The 20,662-nt window shown below is 46.4% G+C and overlaps 1 protein-coding gene across 2 annotated transcripts in view; it reads left to right on the top strand.

The window, feature by feature from the left end:
* LOC146859819 (uncharacterized) overlaps positions 1-20,662 on the top strand; it is a 518,852-nt gene that overhangs the window by 227,813 nt on the left and 270,377 nt on the right. For both annotated transcript variants that reach the window (XM_085643565.1, XM_085643566.1), the window contains 2 exons: positions 208-328; positions 2,245-2,375. In XM_085643565.1, coding sequence (XP_085499691.1) covers positions 208-328; positions 2,245-2,375 — 252 coding nt within the window. The remainder of the gene's footprint in view (positions 1-207; positions 329-2,244; positions 2,376-20,662) is intronic.

Raw genomic sequence — 20,662 nt, 5'->3', positions numbered from 1 at the left:
GTGATGAGATGTGAATCCACATTTTCAAATTGCTGAATGTCAAGAGCTCTAGACCAAAGGACTCCTGTTTTTGCATGGTTTATGTTAAGACCATATCTGTTCAGAAGTAGAAATCAAAAACCTATAATACCTGATTTATTGAGGTGCACTGCCTGTTTGTTCAGTTTTCATCTATTTTTGTTTACGTTCTCCATATTTCATTGACAGGGCAACTATGGCCATGATGGTCAGCGGTACGAAGACCCAAACAGCACTTTGGACAGTATTGATTCAGCTGAAGGGGAGAACATGGGAGGTTGGTGGCCAGAGTACAGTTCTCCTAATGCAGGTGTGAACTCCACTAGACAGTTTCTGAAAGCATGCACGGTTTCTATATTGTCAAATTTTTTCCGTGTCCAAATTTATTTTCTTCAACTAACAAACCATTTTTGTGGTGTATTTTAATTTATGTTGAAATTTGTTTTGGCCATAATTTTTTGTTTACTTTTAAAGCATGTGCGTGCTGGATGAACTGCCTAGTTTTGGTTCAAACATTTTCCAACTTGTCAACTTGGATTTTCCCAATACGTGTGTCATGTTCTCCAGTATGGTAAGATAACTCTCTTTAAAAAATGGTAAAGTAATGACTGACTTTGCACTTTGATCCAGCAATAGTTTCCCACTTATGTCGCAATTTTAAGTTTGTTTGTTTTCATACTAACTTTTTATATGTTTAGTGTGATTGAAAGATGCTGGTTGTGCATATGAGGACTAATAATGCAATTAATGCTGAGTACTTTAAAGCAATTAAACAAAAGTTATATTTTCTAGTCGCTGTTCCTTTTCTAAGTAAATCTTTTAATATTGTAATGCCCTCTCTATATGTGGATAGAAGATCTAAAAGTTCTCTTCTGAGACGCTGACTTAGCAATTTTATCCTGCTGGTATTCAAGCATGCTTAACAAAAAATAATTTTCCGAACTAGTCACCTTTTTCACCATAGTATTGGTACTCTGGCTTTATAACATTGGAGCGGTTTAATTCTTGTTACTTTTGTCACAAAGAGGCCATTTCATATTTTCATTTCTTGATTGTGGAAAGGAATGTGTAATATGATTCTCTGACCCCATCATCTTTTTTGCATTGACCTAGACTTTATAATTCCTCCGTATGCCCACGTGGTAAGAGAAGACCATAATTATCTAATCAAGCCAAGTGAATCTCCAAAACATGTATTTGTGATTATATTGCAAGTTTTTAGAAAGTAATACCTTAAAGAATAGGACGCTGGTACAGTTGACAATGTATGAAAGCATTTTGTGTGAAAACACTCAACAGATTTGGAAACGTTTAGATAGAGAGTGCCAGAATCCCAAAGAGTAAGGGAAAATAATGATTCTGGACTCCAGCCAACTTAGGCTGTTCAATTTTAGATGCAACCACTCTGGCATGTATGTCTGATAATAGGGATAGCATTCTATGCAGTATCATGAAAACACAAAGGCCTACCAAACAGGAAATTATTTTGTTTATGTGCCCTGTTAAAATGACACAACTGGCATGAGAATTGACAGTTTTTTCCACTTAAGCAGAGGAAGGCTGATTTTACATATGTAGCTTGATAAATCCTAAACTAATGAGCAAGAATTGCATTTCCTGGCTCCCACTGATTCTCAACTCCCAGGAATTTTGTGGCATATTGGGGCAAGACTTTAAACTGCTGCAGTTTGTTCAAAATACTCACCGGCATGTACTCCTCTCCCTTTACATCTTTGTCCTACTTAACATTTCCGAGCTAACTTGCCTTTCATTGTATTGCTGGATGAATCCCAGAAACAAAACAAATCCTCAATCATCTTACAATTGTATGTACAGAAAATTATCTTTTCTTTTGATTATCCTTTGGGTCTGAATGACATTTTCCAATATTCTTAATTTGAAGAAGAAAAAACCCAATTGTGCTAATCATCTATGAGCAGCTGTTTATTGATCATGTTGAAATACTGTTCTGTTGGGTTCATGAGTTTATCAGCTCTGAACTGCTTTTTGTCTATTATCAAGTCATACAGCTCCTCTTGTTAAATGATTCTTAAATATTAGTGGCTGTTAAGAAGACATAGACGAAATCAGCAGAGCACTTAATAGTATCAGAACACAGAGCTGTCAGGCTGCATCATATGAGTTTTGTGAGCTGAAGCATTCAGTAAAATTAGATTTGTTTTGGTGGTGTGTCTAATGAAAACATTTCCGTTTCTAATTGAGAAGGATTGCAAACAGTTGTGGAAGAACTGGAACTAGAGAGAAACCAACTCCAAGAGCAAATTATGACTCTAGAGGAACGCTGCCAAGATCTGGAGGATAGACTGCAGCTCCAAGTACGAATAGAAACACTGCAGGTAACATACCAGAAATATTTATTTTCATTTTTTTAAGGTTTTAATTTTCTGTGGGTATCATAAATCAGTTTAGAGGAAAATGTGTTACACTCAGATGTTAAGCCTGCTGTGTATTTGTCTAGTGGATTTTGCAGTGGTGATAGCACTTTCAACTGCCACATTCTTTGGCCCCATCAATATCCCTTTTCATTTTTACTAAACATACATTTTTAGTAATCCAAACAAATACCCGTCTCAATTGCAAAAAGTCACTATTTCCAATTACAGTTACACGAAATCGTAAATGTGACTATCTCAAACTAGAGTCTGTGATGTTTGCATTGTGTATTTATGGTTTTAGTCATTCTAAGCAGCAATGCAGCTGGCACCTGAACAGAGTTTGAAAAAGAACACCTGCAGTTTCCTAGTCAAAGCCAAAAAGCAGATAATACATAACATTGTGAATTTACTTCACTGACATGCTTCAAAATTGTTTTTGCGGGTCAATAACATTTTCCTTACAACTTTTCCCTTTGTGAGATTAGCCCATTGTGACCTTTACCCTTAAAGCAGAGGACCTGTCCCTTGGAAACATTGGGTTCTCATGCACAGTAAGAGGCATCACTTTACTTATTTAAGTGTAGTAGGATGGTGTGAGAAAGTGCCATCTTTCTTGTATGGTATGCCCCCACTTTTTGCTGAATTGCTGAATGTACTTTGACTGAGTGTGCCCTGGACTCCTGCCAATCAGGTGCCCAGGGCCTATGTTCCTTCCCTAAACTAAAACCTCAAAACCAAATTGGCAAACCCTGGCCACATGTCAGCCCCTGGTAAGTGGTACCCTAGGTACCCAGGGCCTTGTGACCAGGGAAGGCCTCTAAGGGCTGCAGCACTCATTGTGCCACCCTTAGAGGCCCTGTACCCTAACACACACACACTGCTCTGGCAGGCTGAGTGTCTGGGTACAAGACAAAACAGAGAGACGACATGGCACACATCCCTGTGTGCCATGCCCCCAACCTACACTGCCCTGGTATACATCAGCCTCCCCTCTAGCTGGGTGTCCTATGCCAGTGGTGTGGGCACAGAGGCAGGAGCCCTGTGCCCCTACAGTACCCAGGTCCATTCCTGGGCCCTGTAAGTGTAGTGCTGCCATTTAAGAGTACATGGTGCTGGGAGCTTGTCAAACACGAACTCCACTGCACCATAATGGCAGCACTGAAGACTGAGAAGTTTGGTATCAAACTGCTCAGCACATTAAATCCACGCTGATGCCAATGTGGAATTTAATGTACCAAGCACCACAGAGGGCATCTTAGAGAGGCCCCCTGAAACCTAACCTACAATCCATGTCTGTTCTGAGGCTGCCTAGGCTGCCACACAGCAGACATGTTGCTGGACCACTGGGTAGGAGAGCCCCTGCTTTCCTGGCTCTGCTACAATGCACATCCTGGGCGAGGTGCTAAATCTCCTCCCCCATGATGGGCAGGGGGAAGCTTCAAAGGCATGCCGCCTCTGTGAGCTTCCACAGGCCACTGCAACCCCCCCACTCTGGCGGGAAGCTTGGCCGGAAACCCCAAATAAGGACAGGGGATGTGCCAGTCTGCCAACCCCACCCCTCAGGTGGGGGAGGCGAGGTGAAGCACATCCCCGGGCTCTCGCCATCTTGAAGATGGGGAGCCCTGCCCAATCAGGATTAGGCTACTGCCCCCCTCCCACAGGAGTGAGGCAGGATAGGGGGAGTACCCACCCCAGGAACGGGACCCATTGGTCCCTGCCCTTCACCTACCTGTAACGCCCCTAAATCCAGTATTTAGGGGCACCCTGAACCTTCCTTTTCCAGATTCCAAAATCCGAAGAAGAGCTAGAAGAAAGAAGACCTGCCCTGCAGCTGCTAAGAAGAGGAAGATCAACTGCTTTGGCCCCAGCCCTACCGGCCTGTTGACCCTCGAACCTGCTCCTGCTCCAACCTGGCATCTCTTGTGGCCAGCAACCTCACAAACCCCGGAGGACCTGGCTACCTTTTGACTCTAAGCCCCCTGGGACTCCCATGAGTAGAGGCTCTACTCAAAATCTACTTCTAATCCCTGGCAGCAGCCCGGAACCATGAACCCAGCACACTGCACCAGCCAAGCCTGGCCTGTGCCGGAGTGAACAAAGACAACGAGGTCGACCCCACGGCGACTGTGACCCCGAGTCCGGCACCCAAGGACCTCCGTCGACACTCCTGAAGAAGCCTGCGACCTCAGAACCAGGTGCCCCCCCAACCGCGATCAACAGAGGGTAAGATTACCCGACACCGAAAGGCACCCCTGCACCCGGTGCCCTGCGGCCCCTGTGCCCAATCCCGGGGTACCTACCTATCCTCCAACTACCCAAATTACCTCTCAAAGTGGTGGTGGTACCTGAAGAATCTTCGTTCCCGAGCTTGCAGTCTTTTTCTAAACCGGAGATTTCCCTTTGAAATCAATTGAGCGCCCGAAGGCTCAAAAGCACCCTGCACCCAGCCACCCGAGTGGCCCTGGCAGTGCAATCTCTCCACCTACCTACTTTCCCACTTGCCCTGAGTAAGTGACCAGGAGCCCTGCTCCCACAGCCGCGTGGCCTGCTAGTCAGCAGCCACCAACCAAGGCCCCCCTACCTCTCATAGGATAACATGGGGCCTAACTCTCTCTGCACCCGCCCGCCCTTGTGCCGCTGAGGGTGAACCAACTGTACCTACCTGACCCTGGGACACCCCCGAGTCTATGCCCAGAACCTTAACTCTGCCAGTCGAGTACTTACCTTTAAACCGATAATTCACTTTTCTTCATAGGGTAACATTGACTGGCTTTTTCCTGAAATTTCTTCTAAGTGGGGACTTTTCAAATCTTAAAATATTCACCAAAAATCAGCCGAGTAACGAAAACGAAAATACTCACCCGCTCTTAGGTGAGCTCCCAGTGCTGGATCTTGGTGCCCAGCACTGACTCTGAAAAATACTTACAACTGTACTTACCCGTAACCCAATTTTCTTCCATAGGAAATCATTGACTGTTTTTCTGTGAAATTTCTTCTAAGTGTCAATTTCTGCAAACTTTAAATATTCTTTAAAAATCGTATAACTTCTGAAAACGTAATTGCTTACCTGTTTTGGCTAAAGGTCCCAGTACTGAGTCTAGGTACCCAGTACTGGATTACAAAAGTAACGAGAACATACTATACCTGCAACGTGAATTTTCTTCCATAGGGAATCATTGACCGTTTTCTATGTCTTGTCAACTTTTAAAATAGCAAAATATTGTCTAAAAATCATCACAGTAATTAAGTCGACTTTTATCACTTGATTCTAAGTACTGACCCAGGACTGAATCTAGGATCCAGTCCTGGAATTCCAAAAGTAACCCTAAAAGTAATCTGTTGCAAATAACTTGAATCTTCCTTTGAACTCAATGCATTATTGTGTTTAAAATTGTGTTGCCTATTGCAACCACTTGTAACTTTCTACAAAAGTCAATTGCATATTGCAAAATTATTTATATAAAGCATCTCATTCTGAGAAAGTATATTTTAATACCTATTGTTGGTTCTAAAATAAAATAAGCATATATTTTTTATATATAAACCATTGGCCTAGAGTTCAGTTATTGAGTGTGTGAGACCATTTGCAGGCTGAGTGTGTGCAACAAATGCTTTACACTGTCCTCTGATACTGACTTAATGCTCGACCAAGCTACCACTTTAGAGAGTAAGGTTATATCTAACTTTAGACTCTGCCAAACCTCTGGGGACTGTGGACTCTGTACACCCTGTACCTATTTGGGAACAGTATATACAGAGCCACTTTCTCACATTGCCACTTTCTCACAGATGTTCTTTGGATAGATGAGGCTATTAAAAAGAGTTCGAGTTAATCTATTGTACTGGTAAGAAAGATTGTCAGAGCGCTTGTGGTTAGGTAACTATTCTTTGTTTCATCTGCATGGAAGGATTCAGTAGCTCTGTAAAAAGTAAAGTGCTAAAAATGCACTTGTAAAGCAGTATGACAGAATGTGTTATTGTTGTTTAGATAAACCCGCGCTAGTATCATTCTCTAGTAATGTTGTTGAGTACTGTGGATAAATAAAAGGTCCAAAAATGTCATTAACTGGCATAGACGAGTACTCCATATGTCTGGTAAACATACTAAAATTAGCAAAGTGCATGGCACTTAGTATTAGATTACAGAAAAGGTGAGCTTTGCTCACATCTTCTGTTCTAATGTATCAGACATAAAGTAACATGCAACTGAGAGGACACGTGCTTTGTCAACCCTGGGTGAGGTGCTGGAAAAGCAGGCGCCTTTATGGCCAATGCCCACTGACTGATTTTTATTAAGCCTGCTGAAGAATTATTTTCTTTTGCGGCTGCCTATGTATTTGCTGGAAAAGATGTATGCTGACTTGTGCTATACTGTTTTAAAACATGATTGTGTTATCACTGTGATCTCTAATCCCAAGCCCAAGAAGCAATTTGAGTTCCTCTGTGCATTGGGTGCTTCACAGCTGTAGGTTGCTAGCTCTTTATCCTCTTCTATACCCATGACGAGATAGTCTCGTCATGGAGCACGGTTGCGCTGTGCCCATGACGAGACTATCTCGTCATGGACCCCGCCCGCTAATGAAAGGCCCGGCACAGGAGGGGGAAAGGGCGGGGCACTGAAGGGGTTATATAGTATATATCGAATAGAGATAATATACTATGCAGTGTCTAAGTTTTCCCTTTTGAGTAGACAGGGGCTTGCTCTAGCAATCCCAAGGAGCTCATCTAGGGGGTACTGTGTAGTCGAGCAGCCTTGGGCTTATCATAGAATAGTCTAAGACATCTGCAAATACACACAATAGTCAATAAATGATGCACAAGACTCAATAAGGAGATCACACCAATTTATAAAAAAATAACATATCTTTAAATATATTAAGGCACCAGAATAAATTCAAACAAATATGTACGTTTTTCAACTGAAATACTTTTGCATTTAAAACGTTGACACTTTGCACGGTGCAATTTTCAGAAGCTGTAATGTTTTCCTATAAAAGGAAGAACAAATACTTGTACAGGACAGTGACTTACGAACTTAAGGCGAGTGGTGGACAAGGACCAAGGCAGCACCAGCAAAAGACCACCAGGGGCATTAGAGCGACCAGGTGCAAGGGTGCATTACAGAATTGGGTGCCCAATGTAAGTCTATGGGGATTGGTCTTCGTGTAAAGACGGCCCTGTGCACACTGTGCCACTGGATTCAGGCTAGCCTGACTGATGAGGGATGATACCCCTAAATAGGTTCCAGGATGCTTTTTTCCGGTTCAGGGAGGACCTGGCTTGGCCTTGCAGTTCGGAATGGACTGTTCTCATGGGGAGCAGGGCCAAGTCTGATTTGCATATGGCTGAGTCCAAACTGGGGTGTGTGGTTAGCAAACCAAACGATGGATTAAACCCTGATCTGTGACGGGGTGAATGTTTGATTTGTTCAGCATTCTGTCCATCATTTGTTCTTTTTACATTTTTGGTCTGGCATTGTAAATATAAAGCTCACATCAATGTATACTTTGAGTCTACCTAAAATGTTTGGTTCGTCTCTGTAGGCAGAGACCACTAACTGATGTTTTTAGGTCTTGCCTGACCCAGCGCATGCGCTGGTCTGGCGAGACTTTTTGAGAGGGCTCCTAAAAGTGCTATCAGGTTAGCCTAGAGCTACAGTGCATGTGCGCGGGCACGCGCGCTGTGCTTGACCACGATTACTTTCACTTTTGCGGCCTCACGGCCGCTTTGATGTTTTATCGCGATCACTTAAGTTTAGCCATGCAACAGTTGCATAACTAAATACTTATAAGGTCCCAAAAGCGAGACCTATTGGCTATGCCAATGCTTGTTTATTCTAAACTTAAAGCCAACAGTTAGCATATAGAGCTTGCAGATGCCCAACAATGTTAGCTGGGTGTTAGAAAGTGCCTCTGTGGACATGATTAGCCTCCACTTTTGCCTGGACATTGATGTGGTTTTGATTGTAGTGCACAGGGTCCCTGCCAATCAGGTATCCTATGCAAGTGCTTCTTCCCTAAAAACTATTACCCAATTGCCCCTTCAGGCCCCTGTAAGTCACTAGTAAAAGGTACCTGGGTACTACGAGCTTGGGGACTCAAGAGGGTCAGGGACTACTCACCTAGGCCATGCAGACTCACTGCAGCATGCCTGGCCTGAAGTGTGCCTAATTGTGCCTACCTTTGCCAGCTCCACCACTCAGATGGAAGAGGCAAAGTTAAGCACACTTTTCAGTCCCTCCAGTTTGAAGATGAGGAGACTCCTTCAATCAGGGCTACGTCTATGTCCCATCCCACAGGAGGGTGGCATAATAGTGGATGTAGTCACCCCAGGTAAAGTGCCCATTGGCCCTACCTACTACTCCCCTAAAACAATCCCTAAATTTAGTATTTAGGTGATTGCCCTAGACCTAGAAATTAATAACCTGCGACCTAAGAAGAAGGACGAAGAAGACGCCATGCAGCGAAGCGTGAAGACAGCGACTGACTTAGCCCCAGCACATCTGGCCTGTATCCAGCTTCCAAGACCCTGCAAGAAGACTACGCTTGTCCTGCAGCCATCAACTTTCAGAAACCCGAGGAAGACTGCCTGAACTTTGAAAAAGACCAGAACTCCCGAGGACCCCCTACTGTCCCTTAAGAATCCAACCCAAAACGACTCGGTGCCCCCCAGATCCGCGAGTCCTGACCACTCTGCCCCCATTGCCTACAGTCTCTATACAGGTGGTCGAACGACCTGAAACAAGTTCCACAGCAATCCTGACCTCAAGTCCAGCGTTGGCTGATTCATCCTTTGCTCAATGCCGATGCGTGCAGCCTGAATCCATTGGCTTCCCCTGACCGTGACCGGCTCCAGTAAGAAGACTCCGACATCTAAAGGCACCCCTGCGCCATAGTGAGCTGAATCTTGGGTGCCTCTTCATCTCTACTGTCGTTGGTATTCCTCCTTCAACCTCAGCGACACCCGTTTGTTGAAAGCAGAGTCTCCATTGAAAAGTATTGGGTCCCCAATGCTGAATTTGCACCCGGTTGCCCCTGTGCCGCTGGTGGTGTATGTTATGGTGCTACTTTGTAGCCCCCCTTGCTACACCTAACCCCCAAAGCTTGGCCCCTGCAGCCGATTTACTTTCCTGTGAGCAGTGTGGCTTCGAGCACCCCCAGTCTCATTTGAAAGGCATTGGAACGAACTCCGATTTTGTCCTCTGCACCGGACTGCCCCAATGCCGCTGGTGGTTCAATTTTGGTACTCACCTGACCCTTGCCTCTTCCTGACCTTTGGTCCTGAAGACTGGAATTGTAAGTATTGTATTTACCTGTTAAACCACATTATTGTTCTCGTTTATAAGATAAGTAACATTGAACTGTTCAGAAATTGCACTGTCGACTTTTCGCAGTGAAAAGTATTTTTAAGTTACAAAACGTACTTACCTAATTGCGAAGAACTTTGTCTTAAAATACAAAACAAACAAAGCTTATTTTTATAAAATTTGTGCGGATCTCCTTTTTGAGTCGTGTGTCCGTTATTGATCAATGTTGTGCAATAAATGTCTTACACATTGAGCTCTGTACACTTTTAGGGAGCCCCTGCTGGGAAATGGTGGCTACCCTATGTCCTCTACAAACTTTACTTCTTAGCGACCCACAGGGTGGCGCCTCTCAGTTTCATGAAAGGTTGCCCGTTGCGACCTGAAGTGTGCAATGGGGTGAGCTTGTGTGATCCTAATTTGTGTAGTTAGCGGGACACCGTGGGAATGGGTGAGTTACATGGTGCTTACTCAGTTTTATAGACTTTCCCCGTTGGTGAGTCTGATTCGACACAAGATATACTTTGAATACCTCCTAATGTGAAACTTGAACAGAGATATTGTCTACCTCTGCAAATTCTAACTTAGCCAGGGTAGCAGCCAAGCTTACCCAAAGAGGTCACCCACAACCTGAGCAACTCCACCACAAACAGGGTCAGGGAGCTAACTTACTATTTGGCATGGGATCAGACCTCTATTCCAACAACAGTGCAGCCATAAAGGCTAACGCCCAGCAGAAGTACCTGACAGCTGTCCATTCCCAGACCACACCTTTATTTAGCTCTTCACTGACAGGTGTAGGAGCTAACTTACAGGCTTCTTGGGGTGCAAGTTTCCTGTCTGCTGCTTTAGAGGGGGAGCCACTACCTTCTGTTGAGAGTTCCCTTCTTCCACCCTCTTTTTTGTCAGCTCAGGGGCCACCATCTCAAGCTATACATCTGCCTGACTGGTCAGGACTTTTTGTGGGTCAGGTAAGACTTCACCAGGGCCATCTGTGGAGTTCTCCCCGACTGGTGTAGAATCTCCTTGGTCCCAGGAACTGAGGCTAGCCGTTGCCCACCTTTCCTACATTTTTTCTTCATTTACTTTTAGGGCTTACTTGCATTAGCTGCAAGTTCAGCCCCCACCAGAATCCTTTGGATGTGTGCTGGCACTGGGCCAGTATCTCACTTTGACTCAGACGGCCTCTCATGGTTAAGGTCTTTAATGACTACCACTAAGGTACCAAGCAATTTTTAGGAGCAATACAGTCATGGGCCTAACAGTGACCTCCCCCGAGATAGCCCATACTCTTTTTGTCTCAACTGGGATGTACTGGTTTGAGAGAACCAACCTGTCATGCACCACAGTGTGTTTACCAAACATATCTCTTTGGGCAGTGGCTGGTATTCCATTCACCAGTAGGTGGTGGAAGTGTCTACTCCCCTCTGGAATCTCCAACTCACCTTTTGGGCCAGCTTTCCAGTTGAAGGCTAGGAGGACTTCCTCATCTAATGAACCACCCTAAAATCTTAAAAGTATTTGTCATTTGGAATACAGTATCATTGCATGTGCAATAAATTATCTTTTAAAGAAAGAATCATTGGTTGTACATTGATTTGTAGTGTTATTTGTCTGTGTTGTTAAGTTTCTATCCAAATGGACTGGGTAGGGGGTTTACATCATCGGCAACCTGACAAATCATAGAGTAAAGGGTTTTACATTGAGAACTCTGTGACATATACAGTATGAAGAACTTCCATTGTGATTGTTGTGAAAAAACCCACAGATAGACGCTATACCTTTTTTTTTTCTTTAAACACTTGAGAACTTTTTAAACAGGTCTCTAGTTAAAGTGGTGATAGAAAGGTCTCAGTTCCACTGCGTACCTTTGACATTATATAATTAGGTGTGGAAATCAATGTACTTACTCTTTTTCAAAAGTAAAACATTGAACTTTGATTAATTAGAAATCATAGTCGACTTTGTAGTATTTTTTTCTTATTTATTGAACCCTTATATTTGCTTTAAAAACAAGTTATTTACCTTTGGCAACGGTGTATATGTAAGAGACATAGGTTAATTATAGATTCCTTACCTTATAATTACCCCTAGGCGTCAAACTGTATCCGGAGAATTTTTCTCTTAGCAGTAGCCCTGCGCATCAGTAGGTTGCATCGGTCGACTCTGCGCCCGTCGTCAGCGTTGTGATCACCAGGATGATGTTGTGGTATCTACTTAGACCCTGCCCCTTCATGCTGACGTCAGTTCTGACACGACTTTCCACTCCAGAAGCGCAGAGCCATTAAAGACACTGACCACTGGTGCGTTACAACTAGGGCCCTGTAAGAGAGTCCCCATCCCTAGAAGTTAGTTCGCAGTGCGGGGAGGATGGGTGGGGCAGTAAGGATTCTATAACTAACCTATATCTCTTACAGATACTGCGTTATTGAAGGTAAGTAACTTGTTCGTTTGAAAGAGGCCGTTAGTTATGGGTTCCTTAACTTAGAATAGATATCCCAGCAGTACCATCCCCAGAGGACGGTCTGCGAACCAAGTTCACACCAGAAAGTCCTGGAGGACAGACCGGGCAAAGTAGCCATCCCTCAAGGCCTGACTATCCAGGTAGTTATGTTGGTGAACGTGTGCGCTGCCCATGTGGCCGCATGGCAGATGTTAAAAAGTGGGACTCCACGTGACAAAGCAGTAGTTGCTGCTGTAGCTCTAGTGGATTGAGCCCGCAACCCCACTGGAGGTTCCTTCATAGCTAAAGCAGAACAAATCTTCATACAAAGGACAGCCCATCTTGAGATGGTATGCATTTGGACAGCCCGTCCTTTCTTGGCACCTACATAGCCAACGAAAAGTTGATTGTCTACCCGGAAATCCTTAGTGCGGTCAAGTAGAAGGTCAGCGCATTTTTAGGGTCTAGACGGTGGAGTCTCTCCTCCTCTTTGTAAGGGTGCGGGGGTGGGAAAAAGGTAGGCAAAGTAATGGTTTGTCCAATGTGACAAGGTGTAACTGCCTTTGGGAGGAACCAGGGTCTCGTTCGAAGCACCAGTTTGTCCGGATGCACAGAGAAGAAAGGGGGCTTAGAAGAAAGAGCCTTGAGCTTACTCGCTCTGCTAGCAGAGGTGATGGCAATAAGAAAGGCAGTCTTCAGAGTAATAAGAGGACAGTTGTGAAGAGGCTTGAAGGCAGCACACATAAAGTAAGTCAAGGCAGGGTTCAAGTCCCACTGAGGCATTGTGAAAGGAGATGGAGGAAAGAGGTGAATAATGCCCTTAAAGGATCTATTTACAATAGGAGACTTGAAGAAAGAGGGCTGATCTGGTATCCAAAGAAAGGCAGAAAAGCCAGATAGCCTGTAAGAGTGCCCAGAGCAGAGCCCTTCTGGGCCAAAGAAAGAAGGAACAAAACCTCAAAAAGAGGGGCGGAGAGAGGATTCAGTCTTTGCTGTGCACCATGCCACAAACTTGTTCCATCGAGAGGCGTATACCGTCTTAGTTGAGGGACGCCGGCTGCCAAATGACATTTCAGACTTCGGGAGCAAGGTCAAAAGCTGTCAACTGTCTCAGCTCAATCTCCACGCAAGGAGGTGGAGGCTGGACAGGTTCGGGTGGAGGACTGTCCCCTGCTGTTACGACATAAGATCCACCCGAAGGATCAGTTGGATCGGAGGATCGATGGCCATGCTCTGGAGGTCAGGGTACCAGACTCTTTGTACCCAATCCTGAGCCACAAGAATGACTTGGGCCCGGTCACGCTTGATCTTCTTCAGCACTGGGGAGGAAGTGGTACAGGCGGAAAGGCATACAGAAGGCCGCAGCTTTACTCGAAGTGCCGCCATGGAAACTCCAACACGCAAAATTGCTGACATTTTGCGTTATCTTCGCTGGGGAAAACATCTAACCAAGGCTCTCCCCACTGCTGTAAGACCTTGCACCACCTCTCAGTGAAGACGCCATTTGTGATCCACCAGGCACTGACGGCTGAGTTTGTCCACTCTGAAGTTCAGAGAGCCTTCCAGGTGTTGAACCACCAGGGTCATGCCCTGATGTTCCAGCCATGTCCAAAGGCAAAGAACCTCTTGACAAATGGTCCACAACCCCACCTCGCCCTGTTTGTTGCAGTACCGCATGGCGGTGGTGTTGTTTGTGAACACCTGCACTGCTTTCCCCCAGAGGGCGGGAAGGAATGCCTTCAGTGCCAAGCGAATCCCCGGAGCTCCAACAGGTTGATAAGGAGACCGGAGTCCACTGGAGACCAGACTCCCCGGATCTCCGCCTCTCCCAGGTGGCTGCCCCATCCCAGGAGTGTTGCATCGGTCACCACTGTGAGGTCTGGTTGGGAAAGGGAGAGGGATCCGCCTCTGACCCAATCCTGGTTTGTTAACCACCACAGCAGTTCCCCTCGAGATCTGGACTTAGAGAGATTCCCCTGGTACTGCGCCCACTGGAACTTCAGGTCCTACTGCAGAGCCTGCATATGCCACTGTGAGAAAGTGCGTTCTTTCTGCTTGGTTGCCCCCACTTTTTGCTGTATTGCTGATGTGCTTTGACGGAGTCTGCCCTGGGCTCCTGGTAATCAGGTACCTAGGGCCTATGTTCTTTCCCTAAAACTGCATTGAAGTCTGAACCCAATTGGCATCTCTGGCCACAGGTCAGCCCCTGGTAAATGGTACCACAGGTACCCAGGGCACTGTGACCAGAGAAGGCCTCTAAGGGCTGTAGCACTTATTGTGCCACCCTTAGAGGTCCTTAGAGGCGGGAACAACAAGTGAGGAAGAGTGGGGTGCCCACCTCTGCCAACTCCACCCCTCAGGTGGGGGAGGCAAGGTGAAGCACAACTCTATGTCCACGCCATCTTAAAGATGGGGGTACTCAGCCAGCCAGGGACAGGCTCATGCCCCCCTCCCACAGGAGGGTGGCATAATAGATGGTGTACCTACCCAGTAACGCCCCTAAATCTAGTATTTAGGGACACCCCTGAACCTTGCTTCCTCAGACAAGAACCAGAAAAGAAGAAGGACCGAATAGCCGTGCCGAAGCTAACAAGAGGAAGACGCCCACTGACTTGGCCCCAACGTTACCGGCCTGTCTGTACCTCGACCCTCCTCCTGCGAAATCCTGGTGTGTCCTGCAGCCAGCTACCTCGAAAACCCCAGAGGACCTGCCTCCCTTCAAGCACAAAGATTTTGTCTTCCGTGAACACCAGATTTGTTCACCTGCAATCTCTGGCTCCGGCCGGACACTGTAAATCCGCCCCACTCTGCACCCACCGTCCACGGCCCGAGCTCGAGTGGGCAAACACCACGCGGAGGTCACCCCGGCGATCCTGACCCGAGATCCGGTGACCCCTGACCTGCCTCAAGCCTCCAGCCGATGACTGCAGCCTTACTCCAGAAGGCCCCCCCTAACCGCAACCAGGAGCTGGTAAGAAGATCCAACCCCCAAAAGGCACCCCTGCACCCGATGCCCTACGGCCTTGTGTGCCCAAACCAACGGTGCCTAACCAACCCCTAACTTCCCAACTTACCTCTCGAAGTGGGGTTGTCACACCCAAAAGACCTTCATCTCCCTGCCTGCAGCGCATTTGCAAACCAAAGGTTCTCCATTGAAACCAACAGGACGCCCGATGTTGAAACAGCACCTTGCACCTGGCCAACCTAGTGCCGCAGAGGGTGCACTTTTGGTGCTAATTTGTTTCCCCATTCGCCCTGAGCTAAAGTCCAGGAGGTTCGCTCCCACAACCCCGTGGCCTGCTTGCCAGCAGCCACCAACCAAAGGCCCCCTATCCCCCATTGGATATCATTGGGCCTCAGCACTCTGCACCCGGCCTCCCTATTGCCGCTGTGGGTGTAACAAGAGTGCATCCTTGACCCTGGGGGAACCCTTGTCCTAACCCCAGAAGCTCAACTCCAAAGACCGATTACTTACCTGGTAACCGTTAACTTAATGTTCTAGGTATATGAGCTGTAGATCAAATACTTATGCATAGATCGCCATCTGGTGTTGAGCTCGGATGTATACACTTTGTTTTTGTCTTGGAAGAAGTCTTTGTAGTCACGAGGTAGGTGACTCCTCCTTAGGACGATAGCGCGCATAGGCATCGACTTCATCTACAGATTTTTTTCCGCCATCTGGTTTGGATGTGATTTGCTGCACTCAGGGTTGATATTGGTCTCGAATCTCCCTTCGACGTGCAATCCCTCTCCATTCGACGGTATTGTCTCAATCGCGTTTCCTTTTCGACACCCATCTTTAAAAATTAACTCCTCGACCTCAATCCTCAACGCAGCCCATTGGGCCTATCCGAGCCGACCACGCCTGCAGTCAATGGAAAGGACTCCTTGTAAAAAAAATGCCCTGGGTGTGCACGAGGTCTGTAACCTCTGCCTCTCCCCGGAGCACAAAGACAAGAACTGCGAAGCCTGTTCATCTTTCAGGTCGAAGAAAACCATCCGTGATAGTCGGGCTCGCAGAAGCAGCTTGATTCCGGACATCTTCGGAGCAGATTCCAATGTCCAGCCGGAACAACAAGGTGATGAAGAAGACATCTACGTCTCAGAAGCCGACGACTCCGAAGACGAAGATGAAAAAGTCACCCCGGCTCACCGGTCCGTGAGTACCAAAACCCCTCTCCCAACCAAAACCAAAGCTAAGGCTGCGGCAACACCCTCGTCCTCGGTTCGACACCGGCAACATGTCATGGCTATGAAACCTAAAGATAAGCCTTCCGGCTTGGGCTTGAGCCAACCCCATTCCGGTGCCGAAAGTCACCTTCGGCACCGAAGCAAAAGACCAAAGATGTGCCACACCCCTCTTTGTCGACACTAAAGACAGCCTTGACGCCAAAGCCCTCGGCGTCGAAACATACCAAAGACAAACATTCGGAACCGAAAAAATCTTCGGAGCCGAAAAAAGTCTTGGAGTCACAAGCTCCTAGAACAAAACCTAGGAGTCCAAGACCCCACAAACAGCCTCAGAGACTCGGTCCAAAGAACATTTCGACCGAAAATCTTCGGCACCGAAAAAATACATTTTACCCACGCAACTTGTACCTGATTTTCTCGACCCAAAACAAAAAACTGTTTCTATTGATCCAGAGACTGGCAGAGTCGTCGCCAAACCTCCAAAAAATAGGAAATTTGACACTTCAGAGGAGTCTGCAATACCCCTAAAAAGAGATGAGTACTAACACCTCCTCCTCCTCCTCCAGCCGATCCAAATCTGGAGATGTAGTCGATGCCTATGCGCGCTATCGTCCTAAGGAGGAGTCACCTTTTTCTCCACCACACTCCCCACAACATATTGTTTCACCTCAAACATCAGATACTGAGGATGATCATACCAATGGGGGTGGGAATATAGATCCACATGGGGATGCTGATGCACATACCATCCCACACTACGTAGACCCTTGAGATGACTACCACACAGATCCTGACCCACGTAATGACCTGGACCTCTCTTCATCTAGTCCACTCACACCTTGCTAATGTTAAAAGGCATGCTCAAACATGCCCCTGAAGTTTTTAAGGACCCTGTCAGAGCCAGGATTCTAAACACCAGGATAGATAAAAATCATAAGACAGCTCCCAATGACCCAATTTACATTAAAAGTCAGATCACTTTGGATTCTCTTGTGGTGTCTAATGCACGCAAGAGGGCAAGCTCGCAGAGTACAGGCGACACCCCCCCTCCTGATAAGGAGTTCAAGCTAATAGACGCATCTGGTAAATGTATTGCATCATAACCTGCAAATCATTGGTAGATTGCCAATGCCAAGCTTTATTGGCCAGGTAAGACAGGGTTCACTATGACAAGCTTCAAAAGCTTCTGAAACACCTTACTGACCAGTACAAACAAAATGCCAATGACCTTATACAAGAGGGGAAATTGATCACAAACACCTCAATTAAATGTGCGCTGGACGCGGCCGATACCGCATCTCGAGCCATTAATACTAGCGTTTTGTTGTGCAGACACGCTTGGCTCTGAGTCTCCGGATTCAAACAAGAGGTACAATCTACTATTCTAAATCAGCCCTTTAATCAAGAGCATCTTCTCGGGCCCTCCGTTGACACATCTTTAGAAAAGATGAAAAAAGATACTGAAACTGCTAAGTCCATGGGGGCCTTACAATTCCCTTCCCCTAGAGGCTCTTTTCGCCGCTCCTTCTACAGAGCTGGCTCCAAAACCATTGGCTCAGAACATCCCTCTTCTACCCCCTTCTTGAGCCCCACTCAGACGTCCTCCAAAGGATACTTTCGCGGAGGCTACAGAGGCAACAATGGTAAGGGAAGAGGCCGCTGCAATATTAACCGCACCTTCCCTACCACCAAACAGTGACTTCCCTGCACTTCCCCCCCTTATCATGCCACTCCTGTCGGGGACGTCTCTCACAGTTCCTAACTGTCTGGAATTCATTCACAACAGACAAGTGGGTAAGACAAATTATCCAGGATGGTTACTGCCTGGAACTCACCTCTACCACCCTAAACATTCCTCCCAAACAATGTCCAATGTCCTCGGAACATCTAACACTTCTCAAACAAGAGGTTCTCTCCCTATCACAAAAAAATGCAATAGAACCAGTCCCCTTGCCTCACTAAGGCACAGGGGTTTACTACCTCTATTTTCTAATTCCAAAAAAGGACCTCAGACCGCTAAACCTCCTACATTCAGTCGGATCACTTCCACATGGTCACGCTCCATGCTCCCACTACTTCAACAGGGTGACTTTCTTTCCACTCTGGATTTAAAAGATGCCTACTTTCATATTCCCATTCACCCCGCTTGCAGGAAATATCTCAGGTTCATGGTAGATGGTCAACACTAGCAATTCAAGGTCCTCCCATTCGTGGTGACTACAGCTCCCAGAGTCTTCACCAAGGTTCCTCGCAGTAGTTGCGGCCCACTTATGAAGACAGCACATTCATGTCTTCCCTTATCTGGACGACTGGCTCATAAAAGCCAAGTCACACAGCAGCTGTGTGCAACACACATACAAAACAATCCCACTGCTTCACGATTTGGGATTCACGGTAAATCTCACCAAATCCCATCACCAACCATCCAAAATACAACAGTATCTAGCAGCTACAATAGACACTTCGAAAGCTCTAGCATACCCCAACCCAGTCCGGATAACCCCATACAAGCTCTAATAACAAAATCTCAGCGTCAACACTCACTACCAGTCTGAGTGTTCATGCAGCTAATCTGGATGATGGCCTCTTGGGTTCTCATCGTCCCGCATGCACGACTCCAAATGCGTCCCTTACAGGAGTGTTTGGCACGACAGTGGAACCAGGCTCAATGTCAGCTAACAGATCTGAAGTTGGTAGACAACCGCACCCATCGCTCTCTGCAGTGGTGGAACACACAAAACCTTTCCAAAGTGCGGCCGTTCCTTGACCCGGTTCCACAGATAGTGCCAACAGCAGACGCATCGCTCAACGGCTGGGGAGCTCATCTTCAAACCCATACCATTCAAGGCATATGGACCCATCATCAAAAACAATTCCACATAAATTACCTGGAATTGTTGGCGACCTTCCTAGCGTTGAAATCTTTTCAACTCCATCTCGTAAACAAAGCTGTCCTGGTCCATACAGACAACATGACAGCAATGTATAAATACAAAAACAGGGGGGCGAGGGGGGACGCACTCTCTGCTGCTTTCACACCTAGCTGAAACCATATGGAGATGGGCCATTTCTCAAAATATATATCTCCTTGCAGAACACCTCCCAGGAGTACACAATCAAATTGCGGATCTACTCAGTCTCCAAACACAGCAGATCCACGAATGAGAACTTCATCCTCAAGTTCTGCTTCCATTCTTTCAAATGTGGATCCACTCAGAAATAGACCTGTTCGCCACACACCAAAACGCAAAATGCCCAAGCTTCGCATCCAGGTATCCACACCCATTGTCCAAAGGCAATGCGCTATGGATGAACTGGTCAGGCAAATTGGCTTACGCTTTTCTACCTCTCCCACTCATTCCGCTACTGGTTCGGAAACTCAGACAGCATTCCCTCACAATGATCCTAGTTGCTCTAACATGGGCCCGACAGCCATGGTTTACAACCCTCTTGGAACTATCACTAGTTCCTCATCAAAAGTTACGCCTCCCACCCAAGCTTCTCACTCAGGACCATGGAGAGATAAGGCATCCAGATCCCAGTCAATTCAACCTTGCGATCTGGCACCTGAAGTCTTAGAGCTTGGCTACCTTAATATCCTGCCAGACTGCACGAACATCATTAACCCTTTGCATGTGTCGGATGGCCCCCGGCCATCCGAAATCACGGTGGGAGTGGGCGTTGGACGGCTGGAAGTTGTCCGATCTGCACACGCGTGGAATTATACCGCACCGCGGAGAAATTCCGGCCACGTTCAAAGGGTTAAAGAGGCAAGACGTCCTACCACTAGAGCTTGCTATGCTGCAAAGTATAAAAGATTTGTAATTTACTGTACAAATTACAAAATCAACCCACTAGATCCTTCTATTCAAGACATCATCTGTTACCTTTTGCATCTCCAACAATGTAACCTAGCGTATACATCCATTAGACTACATCTCGGGGCAATAGCAGCCTATCTACAAAACAGACAACACTTGTCTTTGTTTAGGGTGCCAGCTATCAAGGCGTTTATGGAAGGACTTAAAAAAATAATTCCACCTAGAGTTCCACCCTCTCCAGCATGGAACCTAAATGTGGTACTTACCAGGCTCATGGGTCCCCCATTTGAACCTATGCATAAATGTGAATTAGAATGTCTCACCTGGAAAGTAGCTTTCTTGGTTGCGATCACCTCTCTCAGAAGAGTCTGTGAACTCCAGGCGTTAACCATACAATAACCATTTCTACAAATCCATCATAACAAAGTGGTTCTTAGGACTAACCCAAAATTTCTACCTAAAGTCGTCTCTGCTTTCCACCTTAGCCGGT

The sequence above is a fragment of the Triturus cristatus genome, chromosome 3_1 (assembly GCF_964204655.1).
Source record: "Triturus cristatus chromosome 3_1, aTriCri1.1, whole genome shotgun sequence".
In the NCBI taxonomy this organism is placed as follows: domain Eukaryota; kingdom Metazoa; phylum Chordata; class Amphibia; order Caudata; family Salamandridae; genus Triturus; species Triturus cristatus.
The sequence above is the reverse complement of the archived record's forward strand: the minus strand, read 5'-3'. Positions and strand labels throughout refer to the sequence as shown.